The 17,952-nt window shown below is 39.8% G+C and overlaps 2 protein-coding genes across 3 annotated transcripts in view; one reads left to right on the top strand and one right to left on the bottom strand.

Moving 5' to 3' along the window:
• ggt1a (gamma-glutamyltransferase 1a) overlaps positions 1-2,977 on the top strand; it is a 29,319-nt gene extending 26,342 nt beyond the window's left edge. Inside the window, exon 13 of the mRNA XM_026188070.1 lies at positions 2,044-2,977. Coding sequence (XP_026043855.1) covers positions 2,044-2,190 — 147 coding nt within the window. The 3' untranslated portion in view covers positions 2,191-2,977. The remainder of the gene's footprint in view (positions 1-2,043) is intronic.
• A 3,621-nt stretch (positions 2,978-6,598) lies between these two features.
• On the bottom strand, positions 6,599-15,079 carry anapc5 (anaphase promoting complex subunit 5). 2 transcript variants are annotated; one of them, XM_026188544.1, is made up of 17 exons: positions 14,355-15,079; positions 14,182-14,261; positions 13,295-13,404; positions 12,945-13,182; positions 12,787-12,853; positions 11,736-11,837; positions 11,443-11,633; positions 11,264-11,345; positions 11,077-11,169; positions 10,670-10,851; positions 10,267-10,402; positions 10,039-10,113; positions 8,018-8,139; positions 7,813-7,920; positions 7,427-7,574; positions 7,150-7,312; positions 6,599-7,042 (listed from the first exon to the last, which is right to left on the bottom strand). In XM_026188544.1, the coding sequence occupies exons 1-17, from the start codon at positions 14,550-14,552 to the stop codon at positions 6,819-6,821; spliced, it is 2,319 nt and encodes a 772-aa protein (XP_026044329.1). In that variant the 5' UTR covers positions 14,553-15,079; the 3' UTR covers positions 6,599-6,818. The 2 variants fall into 2 exon arrangements, with proteins under 2 accessions (XP_026044329.1, XP_026044330.1); XM_026188545.1 differs by having other exon boundaries at positions 6,599-7,039; positions 14,355-15,078.
• Positions 15,080-17,952: the final 2,873 nt, after the last annotated feature.

Genomic DNA, 17,952 nt, shown 5'->3' with positions numbered 1-17,952 from the left:
ATGTCACATAAAACCACAGAGCAGGATCACCGGATGAAGAAAGTGCATAGAGGTTGCGAACTTTCTGCAGTCAGTTGCTACAGACCTATAGACTTCATGTGACCTTTAGATTAGCTCAAGAACAGTGTGTAGAGAGCTTCATGAAATGGGTTAACATGGCCGAGCAGCTGCATGCAAGCCTTACATCACCAAATGCAAGGCAGAGTGTTGAATGCAGTGATATAAAGCATGCCAACACTGGACTCTAGAGCAGTGAAGAAGTGTTCTCTATATATATGTTCTCTATAAATAATACCACTCATTGTATCTGGTTAGAGACCACGTTTCTAAGATTTTTAGGGCCAAATAACAACAATTTTATCTGAATTTAGCACCAGAGGTCATTCAGACCTTTAGGTCTCTATGATATTCCTTCAATGTGGTGTCTCGCATTTGCCTTCATGGATAGATAAAGCTGGGTATCATGTGCATAGCAAGGAAAATGTATGCTATGCCTTCTCATAATGTTACAAAATGGAAGCCTATATGATGTAAACAGACTTGATCCCAGCACAGAACCTTGTGGGACACCAAAATTAACATTGGTGTCTAAGGAGGAATCCCTCCCTACCTACAGCACACTATAATCTCTGTAATAAAATATTATGGTCATCAGTATGAAATGCTGCATTGAAGTCAAGCAGGACAAGAGTCCACTGTCACAGGCAATAAAAGGATCCTTTGTACAGAAGCTAGCACTCTTTGTGTACTGTGACGAGCAGATGACACTTGCCAGCACAGACTGATCATATCTGAGATTGAAGCATTAATTAACGGTAAGACTTCTTTGAGCAGTCTTAATGGGTCCTAATAGACAGGTCGATGATTTTTAGGAAGCAATTATTGAAATTAACTCAGAAAGATCAATCAGAGTCCTTTTTAAAAAACAAAAACAAATAGAGCAACAAACTCGTTGTTAATCAGATGGCATTTCTCTGCCAGTTACGTACTTTAAATTGTGCATTTGTGAGTTACACCAGGGAGTCAAGCGCTTGTGATTTGATGCTTTCTTTTTTTTTTTAAGAGGAACCACACTATCTAGGGTTGTATGCTGTGAGGATGTTACACTTATAAGAAAATAATCAACCACTGTGGGAGCAAAGTTTGGGTAGCTGCTCTGTACTGTGTTGGCACACGGTGTTGAAGATATTAAACTTAGTTACGGCAGTTAATGTCGATACAGTCAAATGTCCAGTTTCTGTGCCACATGTCAGAGTAAGATCAAAAGTATGGTTAAAGAGTGAGTGGTCTCATTAACATTTTGAGAGAATAGATTAAATGCTGTGTTGAGGCAGTCATTTTTACAGTTTACATGGATGTTAAAATCACCCACTACAATTGAACTGACAAAACCAAACAGTTGAACCAAAACAGATAAAAACACTGGCAAATTGGATAGAATGGATGGGGAGATGGATGAAATTTAACAAAAAATAAAAATGTTTTTTTTTATTTTTTTTTTATTAGAGTGTAGGTTAGGAGTCAGGTTTTCAAATGAATTAAAACTCTGTCTCCATCTTTGGTTGATTAAGAAGCTAGAGTGAAAGATTGTTGCTACTCCTCTGTTCCCACCTCCGAGGATTCTGACCGTTAAGATGACTCAGGCATGAAAGTGTTCGATTTTTTATTTCCTTCTTTCTGTGAGGCAATTGGTCATCAGACCTTGATCCAGACCTTGTACTGAAAGAAAAGCCATAACATCACCAGAGTTACAAGGATTCATCCTCTGGACACATTGAAGGTCTACACATTTTTAGACATCCCTTTAGCAGGGTTAAAAACACATAGCAATGAGATTTGATAATAAGGAAAGGGAATCAAGTGTTTCTTTATATATTACTTATCTCAACCAAGTTTTAGATTTATGCACATTGACTTTTACACATGTGCCAGCAGTCAGGAAGGTAAAAAATAATTCCACATGTGTTCTATGCATTACAAAGCCAAAACTCCTGCACAAGACTATTTCTCTATGTTTTTGTATGTGTGGTGGAACTATGCCAGAGTGTCCTGGAGGGTCTGGTCCAGAAGAACCATGTAACGCAGCTGCTAAGGACTCCAGACTCGGTGGTCCAGGCTGTGGTGCGGCAGGGAGAGCGTCTCTGTGCAGAGTCTGACCCCAGGAAAGGAGGCTATCCTGCGGGATACTGAGCATTGCTGCAATTTCTTCTCAGCTCCCCTCAGCGGGACAGTCTCCTCAAAGACACTTGGACAGAATCACAATGAGACGGTGTCTGCACTGAAGACTTAAGCATTATTTAAGCTACGGAGACACAGCCACTGCGCCTTCTCTGAGATTAATTTAATCAAACATGGAAATTAACTCCACTTCAATACCTCTTTTACTCAATTATTTAACATCACTTCATTTCTTTTTTTTTGGCATTAATTTTGTGTTCTGAAGTAAAATGAGAGGTTGTATCTAGTTTGACTCTTGTATCATCACTACTGGATACTGGTCAGGGTTGTATTTGAGAACTGAAGCAGAAACCATTTGAACATTCATTTCAGTTCATGTATGACACATCATTATTATAAACATCCAAATATAAACCAACGCTGGGAATGTCATATTAAGAAATGTTCATAGGTTTCAACAACAAGTTGGAGGTTGTCCGCGAGGTAATATCATTTCTTTTGTAAGGAAAAACTCTTGTTAATACCTGGACAGTTTGTTTGGAAAAGGAGGGTTTGTTTATGTGAAACTGGTAAGGGAAAATAAAGAAGCATGAGTTAAAAAAAACAAAAAACAGCTGCAAGCAGGTATACCATGAAGACATCTCAGGTTGTTTGCCTGTTTTACTCGAATGTCTGCCCACATTTTTCTCCTGACGTAAGCTGATCCTGAAATGGACACTATTCAAAAGGAAACTGCCCGTGTTGTTTTCTACCGTGACACTATCACTTCTGAATTGTAAATGTTTAATATCGAGTAGAGGTTAAGTCGATGTATAGTGTATTCTGAAAAATACATTTGCAGATATATTTTTCTAAACATGCATTGTTCATATGCCATGTTTGTTGCCATGCTTGTTATTAAACATTTTGAACAAAGATGTTATATTTTACCACAGAAGCTGTGCTATTTCTGAACCGGGATATTTGGCAAGAAATCTGAGGTTAGTGAGAGTTTGTTTTCCAGAGCATGGATTCAATGTCAGAATGACCCAAAATTCAATGTTACTCAGATTCTGTCTGTCTGTATACCAGCGCTATCATCAATTCTTTTTCATTTTTAACCTCCTAAGACCTGAACTCAGTATAATGTCCTCGTAAGTGGATATCAGGCCCTTGCAGAGAAAATTTAAGTATTTTGTGGACATCACCCAAAATGTGATGTCCACATATGTGGATGCCAGGTCCTAGGAGGTTAATAAATCAATTTAAAAAAACAAAACAAACAACAACCATTAATATCCAGACCTGAAGAAAACTACTATAAGCACACAGAGCTATAATGTTGTTTTTTAGCTAAATACCAATCATACATAATGTGAGCGAGATAGAATGTTTACGCTTCTCTTGGTGCATTATACTAATATAATAACATCTGCCAAAAACAAACAACAATTACAGCTGAACCTCATAGAAATGTCAGTAGTTACAGAGGTTACAAACAAATTCAAGTACTTTGCCTAAGTTAAGAGTTACTGAACCATCGTAATGGAAAATATGTTTTAATGCCAAATGTTGGGAAAATTATCAGTAGTTGTTGACAAATTTTACTATGAAGCTCACAGTGAAACAAGAATGACTGTGATGGCAACAAATATCTGCCCGCTTCTTCCAGCTGCTCAGACTTTTCAGTCTGAAATTCTGGACTAACTGAACAGCCGTTTTTAAAGTCATTCGATTACAGCAGCCTAATAAACCATAGACTCAATATAAAAGACTGACACTATGTTGTCACCCATTGGTTTTGGAGAGAGCCTCAGTGTTGGTGTTGTTAGCACAATTTGGTGGGGCAGAATTTACCATTTGAGCACAAATGGGTGTATGTTATTAGCTAGCGCTAGCAAACTTGGCTAGCAAGCTGCTTCCACAGATTCTATTGGTGCATTCACACCAAATGTGAAGCAACATTATTTCAAAATGCAAACTCTGTGTAACAAGATTTTTTGATGTGAGATTGTGTGCAAGTGAAAATATTTCAGCTACAGCAAAAAGTTTGCTTAACACTGTGTTGCAACAATCCATCAGTTGGGATCCATCAGAGTCATGAAGAGTCTTCTGATGTTATTGATAATAAGAAAAGCAGGTAGAACTATAAGGTTCAATTTCTCTTTCAGATGGACAAAAAAACGAAACAAAAAACAAATAGCTAGGAGTATTTGCTCAGGCTCCTAGCAATTATACTCCTATGGTATAATTTGAAAAGCCTATGTGGCCTCATTGTCCAGTTATTGCATATTCAGGCCACACACCTGCCTGGTAAGCAGACAACAATACCCCAGCCTTATATGGCTGAGGAGTGAAAGAAAAGGACTTGGAGAGAAGTGAGTGAAATCACAGGATGGTAACAGTAAGGATAACAATTTGTGAAAAGAGGTTTCAGAAGCGTGATTCCAATTATCAGCTGTACTCTGCCTCACCCTGTGTCCTGTGAGGGGTAAATGTTTGAGGGTTTCCAACATGATGAACTACTAGTAGACAATGGGAAATTATACTTTGCATCTGGTGTGATTAACAGCACTGGTAAAATTTGGAATATCCTTCACAAACTTCTTGTATTGGTCTTTATATAGAAGCGGGAAGCAATGAAGTGAAAATACATTGTTACTGTACTTAAGTACAATCTTCAGGGATTTGTACTTTACTTGAGTTGTTATTTTTTCTATTTTTGTTTTATTTGCACACCTTCTTTGACTTGCTAGAAACCAACTAAAAACAGATGGGACAGTTGTGCTAAGACATTAAATGTCAATTGCATTATGGCTGTAGACTAATGACAACATCAGCCTTCAGATTGACTCCCTTTTGTCCTGACTTTAGCAATGAAATTTTGTCTCCCACTGGGAATAACATCTCCCAAGGTAATGGTGCAATCTTGAAAACAGAAAAAAAAGAAGCATTTTTGTTTTCGAGATAGCTTTCCATAATGGATGCTGGACCTGGAGTAATCTTGCAACCTGTATCAGCCACCCTGCATCTGCCTTCTTTAATGCCCTTCTGGGGGAGGCAAAGAAGTCAAAGCAAGAGAGTCACGGAAACTGCAAGTAAGACAAGTATGAACCTTAGACAGGCATTCACAAGATGGAAAGCACTCAGGGACTTGACAGGGCTCAAAAGCAACATTCAGTTAGATTATTTCCACTAGATCAGTAAGAAGCAAAACCTGCGAACTTATTAGCCTTGTACAGAGTGGGGGGAGGGGTGCAGGGACTGCTTCTATTGCCGTTTTATATATAACAGCTACACAAACTATGAATAGATACATTTTATACAATACACTATTAACTTGTTTACTTTAATCAGCAGAACACACAATGAACAAAGATTAAAGGCTTAGTGGATCGGTTAGACACTTATTTTTTCCCTGTGTGGCTTTTAAGGCAAAGGACTGAAAATAACTCAAAAGGAGAAATGGCATCATTTTCTTATAAACAAGTTTTTTTTAAGGTCTATTAGCGTTACTTTTGTGAAATTTACCTTTATTCTTGGAGACAGCTCCGCTCTGACTGAGTAAAAAAGCATGCACTGAAATCCACATGCTACAAATCTCTATGATAACACAAACTGTCACTTTTTAAATTGAGGAACTGCTACATGAAGTCTACTCGGTGACACTTGCAATTATGCTAAACATGTAAATACATGTATTTTATGGCTCTGTGCCAATTACCACAGCACTGTGGTATTTGCATAGACAACAAGGCTGCCTTTACTAGAAATCTGTTTATCAACAGAAGTACAGGAAGACAAACACGCCACTTAAACTCATTCAACCGGAATTTTTGGGGTTCGAGCACAACGACTGAGAACCTTAGTGTGAGCATATTCCTCCTGCAGGTGTTTCCTGTGACTACTTTTGCCAGACCAAATGTAAATTAACCAAGATGAAGCCAATTATTTTCCTTAAGGAAGCACATGACACAATGAATGTATTACGCATCAGGCAGAACACATTAAATAATTTCCCCCAGGGATCAATAAAGTATTCTGTTTCTGATAAATCAACATAACTGCTGCAAACAATTCAGAAAAATGTGCCATTTATATACACAGTGTTGATATGATTTCCTAATATGGCCTTTGGCTTCATCAGTATTCCTCCTGCAAAATCAGGATCATCCACACTAGTGAATGCATTAATCTCGTCGCCAACTCTGATATTACCCTCATTCATCAAAACGCAGCGGGTGCATCGGGACGCCACGTGTCGGCTTTTGATCTAAACTTTTGACTTTTCTTTCTTTTCTTTTTAAACCTACACAGGTGTGTGACATGTACTTCTGTCAGACTAACTTGCTATGGTGGAAGGCATTAAAGCACATGTTATATTTAGGACCATCATTCAAATTCGCATATATCTGTAAGTAAACACACAATGGACACGTTCTTCTTGTACTGGAAACTCATTTTAATTCATGGCTGCTGTCATGTTACATTTTTAGTTATCATCCTGTTACTCCGTGCAAAATGTTTCACAAACACCTCTCTTTCAACACAGCCACAAATGAAATGTTTTAGTCTAGAAAACAGGACAGAGCCTCGGCACCATCTAGTGGTGAGTTGCAGTGATTCAGTTCAGTTTTTGTTGATGGGGCAGTGGGAGCAGTTTAGAGCCGCATGGAGACCGGCGGTGCTGGCGATTGCAGCTCCTGGTCCAATAGCCGGAAGAGCATGGCACTTTTGTTGCTCTCCAAGATTTGTCCCAGAGAGCGGTGGAGTTGAGCCTGCAGATAGTGCACGTCCCGCAGCCGCTCCTTACAGTTCAGCTGGGAGAAATAGGCGGCGGCCTCGTTTAGCGTGTCGAGAGCCGAAGCTGCTAAACACAAATCTGCTGGGACATAAACAGCAGTATGCAAATGTAGATGAAAACCATGCAGCATTATGAGCAGAGGACCAATATATGTGGTGAGGTGGTGTGTCAGGGGAGCAAACTGTTACCTGCTTGCCCTTGTCTGTTTGGCTTGAACCCAGCCACTGCCATCTGACAGCGGGCTGCCAGCAGCATGGCACGACCTTTGTCCATGACTGCTCTGTGGGCCAGAATAGGCTCGATGGCTTCATGCAGCACATTCAGAGCTTGCTCAGGAACCCCCAACATCAGCTGCAGAAACGAGAGACAACAAATGCAATAAATAAACCATGTGGGGGATTTTTGCATAAACGCAAGCTGGTATTTGCACAGCTAAGTGAAGTCTCTTTTAATGCTGCAGCTGACCTGAGTGAAGGCCAGGTGAAGGATGGTTTCCGAGGCCAGTGACTGGAGGTGGTGCTGTCTAGCCAGAGCCAAGGCCTGCAGGAGGACAGGAAGAGCTGTGGAGAAGCCAGACGACTCCCAGTGGAGCTCAGCAGTGGACAGCATCACTCTGAAAGAGACATAAAATGACTTTGTGTGATCTCTGAAGCATAAAGGTCAAAATACATTTATGTTGGGATCTTTATATCTTACAGGAGAACAGTTAAGACTTGCAACGGTGATGTATAGTTTGAACTTAATTCCTTTTAAACAAGTTTGATTGGACAAATAAAAATAAATGATAGTAGAATAAGTGCATTTACTCAAATTGAATGGAGCCGTAACGGTATGAGAAAACCGGGTCCTACCTGATAACCATCTCTGTACACTTAGCCTTCTCACAGCGAGCCTGCAGCTGCTGTAAGATGTGGTATGCTTCAGTGTTGCGGTTGAGAGCCTTCAGAACTTGAGCTTTCCTGTCACAGAGCACACAGTTATTGTGCAGCTCAAATAAAAAGTGTATAGGGCAGCATATGTTATAAGAAGGCCTGCAGATTCACTTATTTGAGTTACCTGTAAAGACCCTCTGTCTGATTTAATGCAGCGATAGCTGTGACTAGAGGCTCTGCCAAGTGATATTTCCCTTCATTCATATGTCTCTCAAACTGGATTTTCAGATCACACAGCATCCAGAGCTGCATTTGGGACACAGAAAAGTAATTTCATTACAGTGAAATTATACCATGAATTACAGAATAAATGAACTCTGTAATGTTTGTTTTACTAATTCTACACAGCCCAAGAAAGATTAAGTAAAACACTTGATCATTAGACTACAACATATAGTTAAACTTTGGGGATCAATCTGTCCAGTTAGGAAGCACACACCTTTGTGAATTCATTTCACCTGCTTTGGTGCAAATGAAAGAGGACTAGAGAGGAAACAATAAGACAACCTCCAAAAAGTGAATGCTGGGCAAACACCAATGAATGGGAACTGGCAGGTCTGCTACTGGCACCCAGTTCTGTTCACAGATGAGATGAGGTTCACACCGAGTAATGTGTCAGACATGGAAAAGTCTGAAACACTGTGGTAAATGTTTCGATGCCTACAACATAATCTGAGAAGATAACAGGATAACAGTAACAGACAAGTCAGTTCCTGTTTACTCTGGCGAATACCAACTGAGCTGCATCGTTCTGGGCTGTGAGCACAAAGGACGTCAGGCCCTCAATCCACCCTCATGAAGTCCATTTGTGTCTGGTCAGAAACATGTGTGAAACATTGGTCCTGCTGCTGGGCTCATGCCTTTCTACCGCCCTGATCTACACTCTGCACTCCTAAACTCTGCAAATTGGGTTGTACCATCCTGGAGGAGCTAGACTACTTTTGCAACCTCAATGGTATTGTGCCATGCTACTAACAGTGACAAGAAAAACAAAGCAAAGCTATAGAGGGGGGGGGGAGAAAAAAAAATCCCACAAGAGGGAGAAAGAGAAAGCAATGGCCTGGGGCCACAACCGGCTAAACCATTCCCTTTTTGGGAATTCTTGCCTTTCCACTGCACCTGTTGCCACTTTCATTTTTACCAAAGCAGGTAAAGCGGGTTTGCACTGCTTTATTCTTCTTAACTGGACACACTGAAACCCCTGACGTATAAATTATTTTGTGTTTTACTGATGATTATTAGGTGTTACTTTAATATTTTGGTAGTGTATTACATCTAAGTCAAAACAACGTGTACAATTCTGAAACAATTCTGAAAGTGACACACATGGTAATTAGTTTGCTATTTGACACAAGGAAGCAAAATATAATTATCACAGGGAAAACAATCCTCCACATGAACCACTGTTAAAAATCAGAGTAACTACATCTGCCTCTCCACTTTAGGCTAGACTCAAATTATTAATGCGGGTTGGTGAAGTTCATCCAACTTTAAATCTCATATTTAATGGTAAAGCTGAGAAGCTGAAAGAACATAATCATTTCCCTTTTTTGTTTCCAAAGCACAGACTACATAAAAAAGATGGAGGTAGTCACCATAACACCATCATAAACCAGACGTGACAAGTGACTGAGAAATCAAAGAACACTGCAGGCACCTAACACGAGGAAGCCCACCCTAAAGCATACTCAGCTTTATCACCCTCTCTTACACTAAAGGGGATAAACTGCAAGGAAATCTCATTATATTGAGAAAGACTTGAAACTGGCAAATGCATTCTATAAACAAACCATGATAGTGTTTAATGAAGTCACAGATCAAGTGAGCCAAAGAGATATTTTCCCCACAGATATAAATACAATCCCCCCCCCCCCCCAGAAGTCGCCACCTCCTGTGGGCTCATTTGAAAGAATACAGGCATTTTTCTGCCCATGTCCACCTTTCACGTACAACCTTTTATGTACAAAGTAGCGAGTAAACGTGTGATACGTGTCAGTTATTTTCGAGAATATAAAAATATCTAACAAGGCTTTGGAACAAGTTTTTCTGGGTCTGAAAACTTAAAACTCTTATTTTTCGACTCTGTCCTCTTTGTAGTTACTGCACTGATACGCTGAGAAGCACAGTGTGTTTCAGAAAATGTACCTTGGCATGCTGTGTGTGAGGAGGAAACTGTTCTTTCAGATGCAGAATAATCTCTGAAACGACACCGTACAGGCCCTGCAACACAAGCAGAGGTAGATGGGATCGTGAGTTACGTTTTGAACTACAGCCAAGAACACGAAAGCAGACCTGGTCAATTTTTCTTTAATGTCTAAGATACGCAACAGCAGGGCAGACAGCAGGCAGACTAGATGAAATCAAACACGTTACCTGCTCAGCGTGTAGCTCGGCCAGGTGACAGAGGACCACAGCGAAGCCCTCTGTGTTGTTCTGCTGGACCCCGAAGTTAACTGGCTCAAGACTGCTCATGTTGAGAAGCAGCTGGGCCTGCTGCAGAGACATCGTGCTGCAGGAGACACAGGAGGCCACATTAATTACTTACAAAAAAACCCACGTTTTTCTGCACTTGAAAAGTCGAACTTGTGTGGGAGATGTCTGGCTGTCCATGCTATTGCTATTAATGCTATTAATCCATGCGTACAACATCAGGCATTTCAGCCACTTCACTGATTTGATTTGATATGAATGGTTAAGAAGCTGCAGTGTTAGTATGCAGTCAAAAGTGAGCAGAAGTGGCAACTGTGTGTTACGGTGGCAGAGTGAAGAGCCTGACCTCTTTCCATACATCCTCCATATGGAAGTCGTCTGAGCCAGGCTGATCTCGATCAGCTCCGACAGACTGTGCTTCCAGTGAAGAATGTCTGTGTCCTTCAGGGCATCCATCAGCTTGTGTGCCGTTTTACCCTGTGTTGCCCCCTGCTGGACCAATGACTGAATGCCCAGAGATGCCAAATACTGTAAATGGAGAGGATTAATAACATTTTAAAATCTAATAATAAGTCAATTTCAGTGAGCAAATATAATATTTTGCTGCTCGTATGTTATCCAATTATTTTCTGCATAGCATTCTCCGAGAAATTTACATGCTTATGAAAATTGCGCCAAAGAAATTTACAAATAATAAAGATCCAAATCACTTTAATAGAGGAATTCATATGTGACACCTCATGTTGCACTCACTGGCAGGCAGAAATGGGCAGCCATTTTTACTGAATCCTCGGTTAGCACAGTGCTGTCAGAACCCTTCATCTGTTCCAGTGTGTAGAGCCAACTCTGATGGAGGAGAGCGTGTTAGATTCAGACGTAATTAACAATCCATCATGGCACAACCACTGAAGTGAAGATAATGAAGTGGGAACTGTTGTACCAGACAGTGCTGCAAGCACACATGATCATTGGACTCCTGGGCAATCCGGATAGCCTCCTGTAGAGCCAGATCAGCCTGTTGACTAACAGGAGAGAAAAGGGAAAAAATCTCTTTTTTATTCTTTTCTATGGAACTTGTCCACGTACTTGGACTCCTCCAACTCCTCCATTAGTACTCACTAATGGCCAAAGCGACAGTGCAAGCTTGCCAAGTTAAGAGCAGCGTAGCGGAGACTTCGACCATAGCCCTCGTCCCCATTGCTCTTTCCGTCATTTCCAGACAAGATGAGTCGATCAAAATAATGCAAGAGACTGTGGGCTGACAGGAAGATGTCCTGGACTCTCATGCTGTTCAAGTAGTTCAGATAATGCTGAGGAGCGAGAGAGAGAGAAAAGAGAGCTAATGAAGGAGACACCAACCCGCTGACTGATCTGTTTATATAGTAAGGAAAAGTTAAGGAGATGAACTTTACCGCTTCAGCAAAGTCAGGATTAAACTTCAGCATGTTGTTGAGCTCTTCCTGCAGAGCAGCAGGCTTTAGAGCTTTATTCTCATCATTCTTGAGTAGGTATGCCTGCAGAAAGTTTAAACATGGTGTCTGTAAATACTATAACTGAATTTTTAAAATGTATTTATTTCATTAAATTTGTTGATATGAAGACTCTAAAGCTGTATACACATTGGTAGCAGATTGCAGCGATGATGAGACCACAGAAAGTGAACGATGCTTGACGACTTAAAGTAATCGTGGTTGAAAAATCAGAATCAGAATCAGAAAGGGTTTTATTGCCAAATGTTGAGTGGGTTTACAACATTAGGAAATTGCTGCGGTGCTTCAGTGCAAACATACTGTTATAAATTAAGCTTAAATAGACATGAAAATAAAAATGAGAATATGCTGATATGCTGGTAACGTGAAGTGGGTGGGGCCCACAATAAACTATTCTCACCTACCAGACGACTACCAATGACAGTGAAGAATACTGTTGATTGATATATGACCTGCTAGCAAATACATTAAAGCGTCACCTATGCAACTGGAACTTGGACTGTGTGCAAGTAACCAGCAATCATGTTCAAGGAAATGTGGAAATAGCTTCCAGTATGTACAAAGGTTTAGAGTCCCACCTTAAAGTGGACATGAAACACTGCATGTCTTAACTAATTTGCACCATGGAGCCCTGCTCTAAAAAACTATCATAGCTTTAACTTTGTTTTTAAGAGCATGCTTAGCGCCATCTAGTGCCAGTGCAGAACATGACATCACTGGCTTGGTTGATTGCTGCTAAGAGATTTAGATTAGTTTATGCTAGCTACAAACATAAATCAGCAAATCAACACATCCAAGCATGACTAACAGGTGGATTTTCCTGTTTCAGCCAAACAAAAAAAAGTAACTTTCAACAGTTATTTCTCAAATTTGGCTTCACAGACAGAGCTAAATCTAATGCAGTTTTTAGAGTAGGGCTTAATTTAGCGTTCATACATGTAGTGTTTCATGTCCACTTATAATCAACACTCACCTGTCTAGCAAGAAAGTACTCTGCTTGTTTTTGTGAGAGGGGACCTCTGCTTGGAGTATTGTCACTTCTGCAACACAAATTAGGAGGTGGCGCCAATCAAAAACAACAATGGCAAAATATTTCAGGTCAGCTGAAACACTGGTGCATATTTCACTCACTGAAGCTCTGACTCGTGCAGTGGAGTGTCCAGCTCCTCCTTGTCCACTCTGTCACCTACAGTATCCTCAATGCTGGTCAGGTCCATCTCCGAGTCGTCTGCGACCAAGGCCGGCACCTGGCCGTCCATAGGCTTGGCATAGTGACTGTGGTAGTAGTGCTGCAGGGATTTGTACAGCTTGTAAACCTGACTGAAAGAAAGCTTGTTGTAGGCCAGAAGCATGTGTCGCATAAAAAGACCTGAAAAGGGGTGAAAATATTGTTTAATACAATACTTTTCAATTTTAACAATTCTCAAATCAGACTTCCACTGAGTTATAATCAGGACTGCAATAAGGTGCAAATTACTCACCTACTACACTGGTTTTGTAAGCTTCGGTATCAAAAGCTGTGAATGGAGTGGGAAGAGTAGAAAAGAAGTACTCCATGTCTTTCAGCTCTCCATCTGCCATTTCATGGAGCCTTTATAGGAGAAACAACACCGTGATTGACTACAACATCAACATTTAAACGTTATTGTGTTTTAATATTACACCAAGGGAAGTGAAATCTAAGGCCTAGGGACCAGAATTTAAATGGCAAAGACTGCAGTCCAGCCCAATGGATGGCTTTGGAATATGTGAAAGAGGGCACAAATTTGGGACTTTTAACTGTATTTTTCTAATTTTTATAGCTTTTCCTACAGATAAAAAACCTCAGCAATGGCCTTTCATATTAAACCAAAAGTAATGATATAACAGATAAAGAGAAAAAAATCCTGTTTATTTCATTATCCACTTTTGAATATTTTCTTTCTTTCTTTTGTATTTCCTACAATGAGCCACAATAAAAATGATTTTTTCTATGGCTTAACAAATCCTCTCTTTTGTATATTTACAAGACCATCTGGTCAATGAGCTACCAGGCCTTATTCTTCCACTTTACACATTTATTTCTTGCAATTAAAGCCAACAGAATTGTGCTTACAGATTTCTTTTAGAACATTCCTAAATCATGTTGAAAAATTGAGCGCTACTGCTAAAATTGCTCTTCTTTCCTTATAGTGAGATATATCGGGGATAAAAATTCCGTTAAACTTCTTTACACTGCCCACTTAGATCAAAATTAGCTAATATATGGCCAACACTACAAATTGAGTTGGACACTGGCGTGTAGATTTTTCCATGTGAACTTAAAGCATCGTCTTTTTTCTTTCACAAATGGTAGAATGAAATCAAATGGGATAAAATCGATTTCTACCTCAGTTTGACAGCATATGCAGTCTGTGGACAACACTCCTCCACAGTCTTGAGGAACTGGCCGAGAGTCAGGTCTGGACCCTGGTAGATCACAGTGAGCCAAGGTAAACAATGCAACAACAAGGTGGATAGGTTCAAGGGTAGTTTTAGTTTCCGACATTCATAAAAACCAACCTGCTGTAGAGGGAGGATGAGCTTGTTAAGTCGCCTTCTCTCTGGCAGTGTTATCTTGGAGGCAGTCATTTCATACAGCAACGCTAACACGGAGATTTTATACGGAGTCACCCAGTCTTTAATGCCAAACACGTTAGCATGGACGACCCCGTTCGTCATCATGGGATTAAAATACAAACTTTCGTGCACACTCGCCATCTTCAAAGCGTTCACATCGATTCTGACGTGCGCTCGGTCAGCATTTAACAGAGAGGAATTTTAACGACAGTCGGCAGCTGCACATCACAGCGGCGGTGACTAGCTAGTTAGCCAGCAACCGGGCGTACTGAGTTAATGTAACGCTAGCTAAGTCGTTTGAAAAGTAACAATACATCAGAGCCTATGCACGGCTAGCCTGCAGATGTTTTGTCTTATGAGTAAATTTGGCGTATTTTAAACGTGTTAAAAATATTTTCCCTCTCTGCTTTCAAACCGCCCTCCTTCTGTCGCCTTAAAAATACGTCATAGAAACTGCATTTTTTTTTTTTACATAAAACTTTATTTTCATGTTTCAAGGAAGGCTATGGCGGCAGTGACAAAACGGGAAATAATGGCGTTAAAGGAACAACTCTGAGCACAGACAACAATACACATACGCGCATACGTGGTGCCGTTTGATTTTTGCAGCTATTCTCGTAACTGTAGCCTGAAGGACATCTTCGCTTTCACAGTCACCTGAAGGGATCATTATGACTCTACACTGCCCCCTGTGGTAACAATATGCATCTTTTTTCATATGTTATAGGGTCTTGGTAGTTGAATTCGGATCCCCGGGGCTAAGAAAAACTTTTCAAAGTGAAATATGGAATATTATAGTATTTTAAATTTGAATAAGTCTTGGGAATTCTGCCAAAGGCGACAGGAGTGACTACACACAAAAACACAAAGAAGTCAAATTCAAATAGGGGAGGTGTGTGACATATACTGCTTTACCGTTAAAGAGGATACATTATGTCAGATACTTTCTCTGTACATTAAAAAAAACATATTAAATTTAGTCACAGATTTCCAGTCTGACTATAGTACTGAACAAAAATGCTCATTTGTTTATATTTGGCTAGCAAGGAGCCAGAGCAAGGAATAATTCTTTAAAGCTGGACATTGGTTGGTTTTTCACTCATTTTCAGTTCAGTTCTGTGACCATTTTCAGAGGAATATGTGTTTGTTTTTCTATGTTTGTTTTGTTTGCTTGGTAAGCCACTAAACTATAAAGCATTCAAGCATAAAAATGGCATTTAAGTTAAGGGATAAACCTGTGTTGTGTCTACACTGGGGTGACGATATTTGAGTTCTAAAAAAGAGGACACTTGGCCCAGTCATGAAGAACTTTAATAATACTTATATTTAAACATATATAATATATATAACACATATTTAAACAATGCCTTCTTTGTGCGGTTAATGAATGGTGAAATAAAAAATGTCATATAGGCTTTTATAAGTCAACAAGTGCATAAAAAGAGGACAGTTGGTTTCCCTAGTCTACACTTAACGGACATCTTAGCAAATAACAAATTTTAAATTGTATCTTTAAGCACTTTGTTACTTGCAGCCTGTCGCAAAAACACATCATTGTTTCCATTTCTTTAGTTTATGAAAAATGCCAAAGTTTGCACAAAAGAGAATTTTTGCACCAACTAGGTGATTTCCAATGTTCTATTAGCTGAAAACTAGGCATATCTCAGCGTGCTTTGCAGTGTGTTCTTGTAAGTGGAGGAAAAAAGTGGCAGGCGAAGAACAATATTTTAAAGTCATGTCCTTAAGAAATAGGAAAAAAATCCAGCAAAGACCCGACACAAGAACCAAGCTTTACAAAAGCTGGACACACTGCAAGCACAGTAAAAAAGGTTTATATAGAAAAACACAGAATGAAATGCTGTCAGTCATGGATTGGCCTCCCCAGAGACCAAAGCTCAACTAAAGCTATGTGAGATCGTCTTGACAGGGAACCGAACAGAAGGGCAGCCAACATTCAAAGAAGAGCTTTGAATGTCCTTTAAGAAGCCTGGAGAACTATTCTTGAAGACTACTTAAAGAAATGGTAAGAAAGCTTTCCTTAGAGAGTCCAGACTGTGTTGAAGAATAAAGGTGATTCTGACTTTCAATCTTGTAAGAATTAAACTTTGTGTTTGCCTCGTATACTGTATTTGTATTTACATGTTGCAAATAAATTGTATTTACCATTTTCGTTCCAAAATATAAAAACAATGAGGACTGTCTTTTACATAGTACTATATGTCAGATTTATAATTCTATGCATTTATGAAATAGGATGAAATCAGATAACACAGCTGTCCTGATATGTACGCAAAATGCAGCACAATTTGGACCTGATTAGCTGAGAAGCAGCAGGTGGCACTTGTCAGCACATTTAACCATTTGGTGTTGGTGGTGGTACAATGTCATTATTTGCAGATAGTAGCATATGTGTATCTAAAATTCACTATAACTATTACAGCGCCTAATGTAAGCGGATTTAAAATGCAGCAGAGTAACCTGTTCTCAAATGATTACATTACATGTCTTATTTGGCAGATGGCTATGACAGTCCTGGGAACACTGGAGCAGGCTCTTGGCCCCAGAGCTGTGCTAAAGAGGGCTTTGTCTGTTTCTTCACACATCCTCCAGCAATATGTTGGTCATCTGGTGTTGGAGTGAACCTTAGCTCGAATATAATCAGTTTTTCAGCTAACTGGTGAGTGAAAGTTTAAAAAATGACTTTCCTGATTTTGTTACTGGGCCACGTTTACGTCAGTAAATCCCAAAGTGCCATTTAACTTTGCTGTTTTTAACATTATGCATCAAACTCTGGAGTTCTTACTGGCTATGAAAATCCTATTCTTTTACTAACTGCGTATTTTAGTCGAGAGATTTAGGCATTTATAATTTACATTGATCAGCAGTAAAAGAAATAGCATCTTTGTCACTGTCTAGCTAATGAAAGATTAATATGACAGGCAGCGCTGACTGAATGGAAGCTGTACAAATCCAGACCTGCAGCAGAAACACTGCTGTTAAATCTGTTTTATTCGTTTAATTTAGGGCAAAGGAAGCACATTTGGTAGAGCTGTGAACAGGCTGTGTGAGAAAAGAAAACTGGGAGGGAAAGAAGATTAACATGAATAATGAAAATACAAGAGAAAAAAAGGACATCTATATATTGGGCTACCTCTTCCAGAAGAGGGCACTAATGGTCTACCAGTTTATGCAGACTGGTTCAAAAATTCTTTTCATCAGGAACTACAATGAGAAGGGGAGAAAGACAGTAGAGGGAATGTGCCCCCTTTTTTTACACTCCACCCCCCCCTCCCATGTCTCAGTGTCACGATCCCGTTGAGACGAAGTCAGTAGAAAGACAATAACACCTGTCAGAGTTTATATTATTGAAAAGCTTAAATAAATTGGCTCTGAATGCCTGTGTCAATACATGAGTCATTGTAAGCAAACCTCACCAACTGCATGACTGCACATTTTGTGGGATTTGATATTCAGGAAGAGTGCAAACAAACTTGTGTCGTGTCTTCTCTCTTCTGGGCTGGAGAATCCGCCATTAACTTTT

The sequence above is a fragment of the Astatotilapia calliptera genome, chromosome 12, assembly GCF_900246225.1.
Source record: "Astatotilapia calliptera chromosome 12, fAstCal1.2, whole genome shotgun sequence".
In the NCBI taxonomy this organism is placed as follows: Eukaryota; Metazoa; Chordata; class Actinopteri; order Cichliformes; family Cichlidae; genus Astatotilapia; species Astatotilapia calliptera.
Note: the sequence above shows the minus strand (reverse complement) of the source record. Positions and strands in the feature narration are given on the sequence as shown.

What these genes read in the sequence shown, in the direction of transcription:
- anapc5 (XM_026188544.1), bottom strand. Translation starts at nt 14,552, where the DNA reads ATGGCGAGTGTGCACGAAAGTTTGTATTTTAATCCCATGATGACGAAC. An exon ending in CTGCACGAGTCAGAGCTTCA is followed by an intron (nt 12,854 to 12,944) that starts GTGAGTGAAATA and finishes TTTGTGTTGCAG; the next exon opens with AAGTGACAATACTCCAAGCA. An exon ending in AAACAGACAAGGGCAAGCAG is followed by an intron (nt 7,043 to 7,149) that starts GTAACAGTTTGC and finishes TTTATGTCCCAG; the next exon opens with CAGATTTGTGTTTAGCAGCT.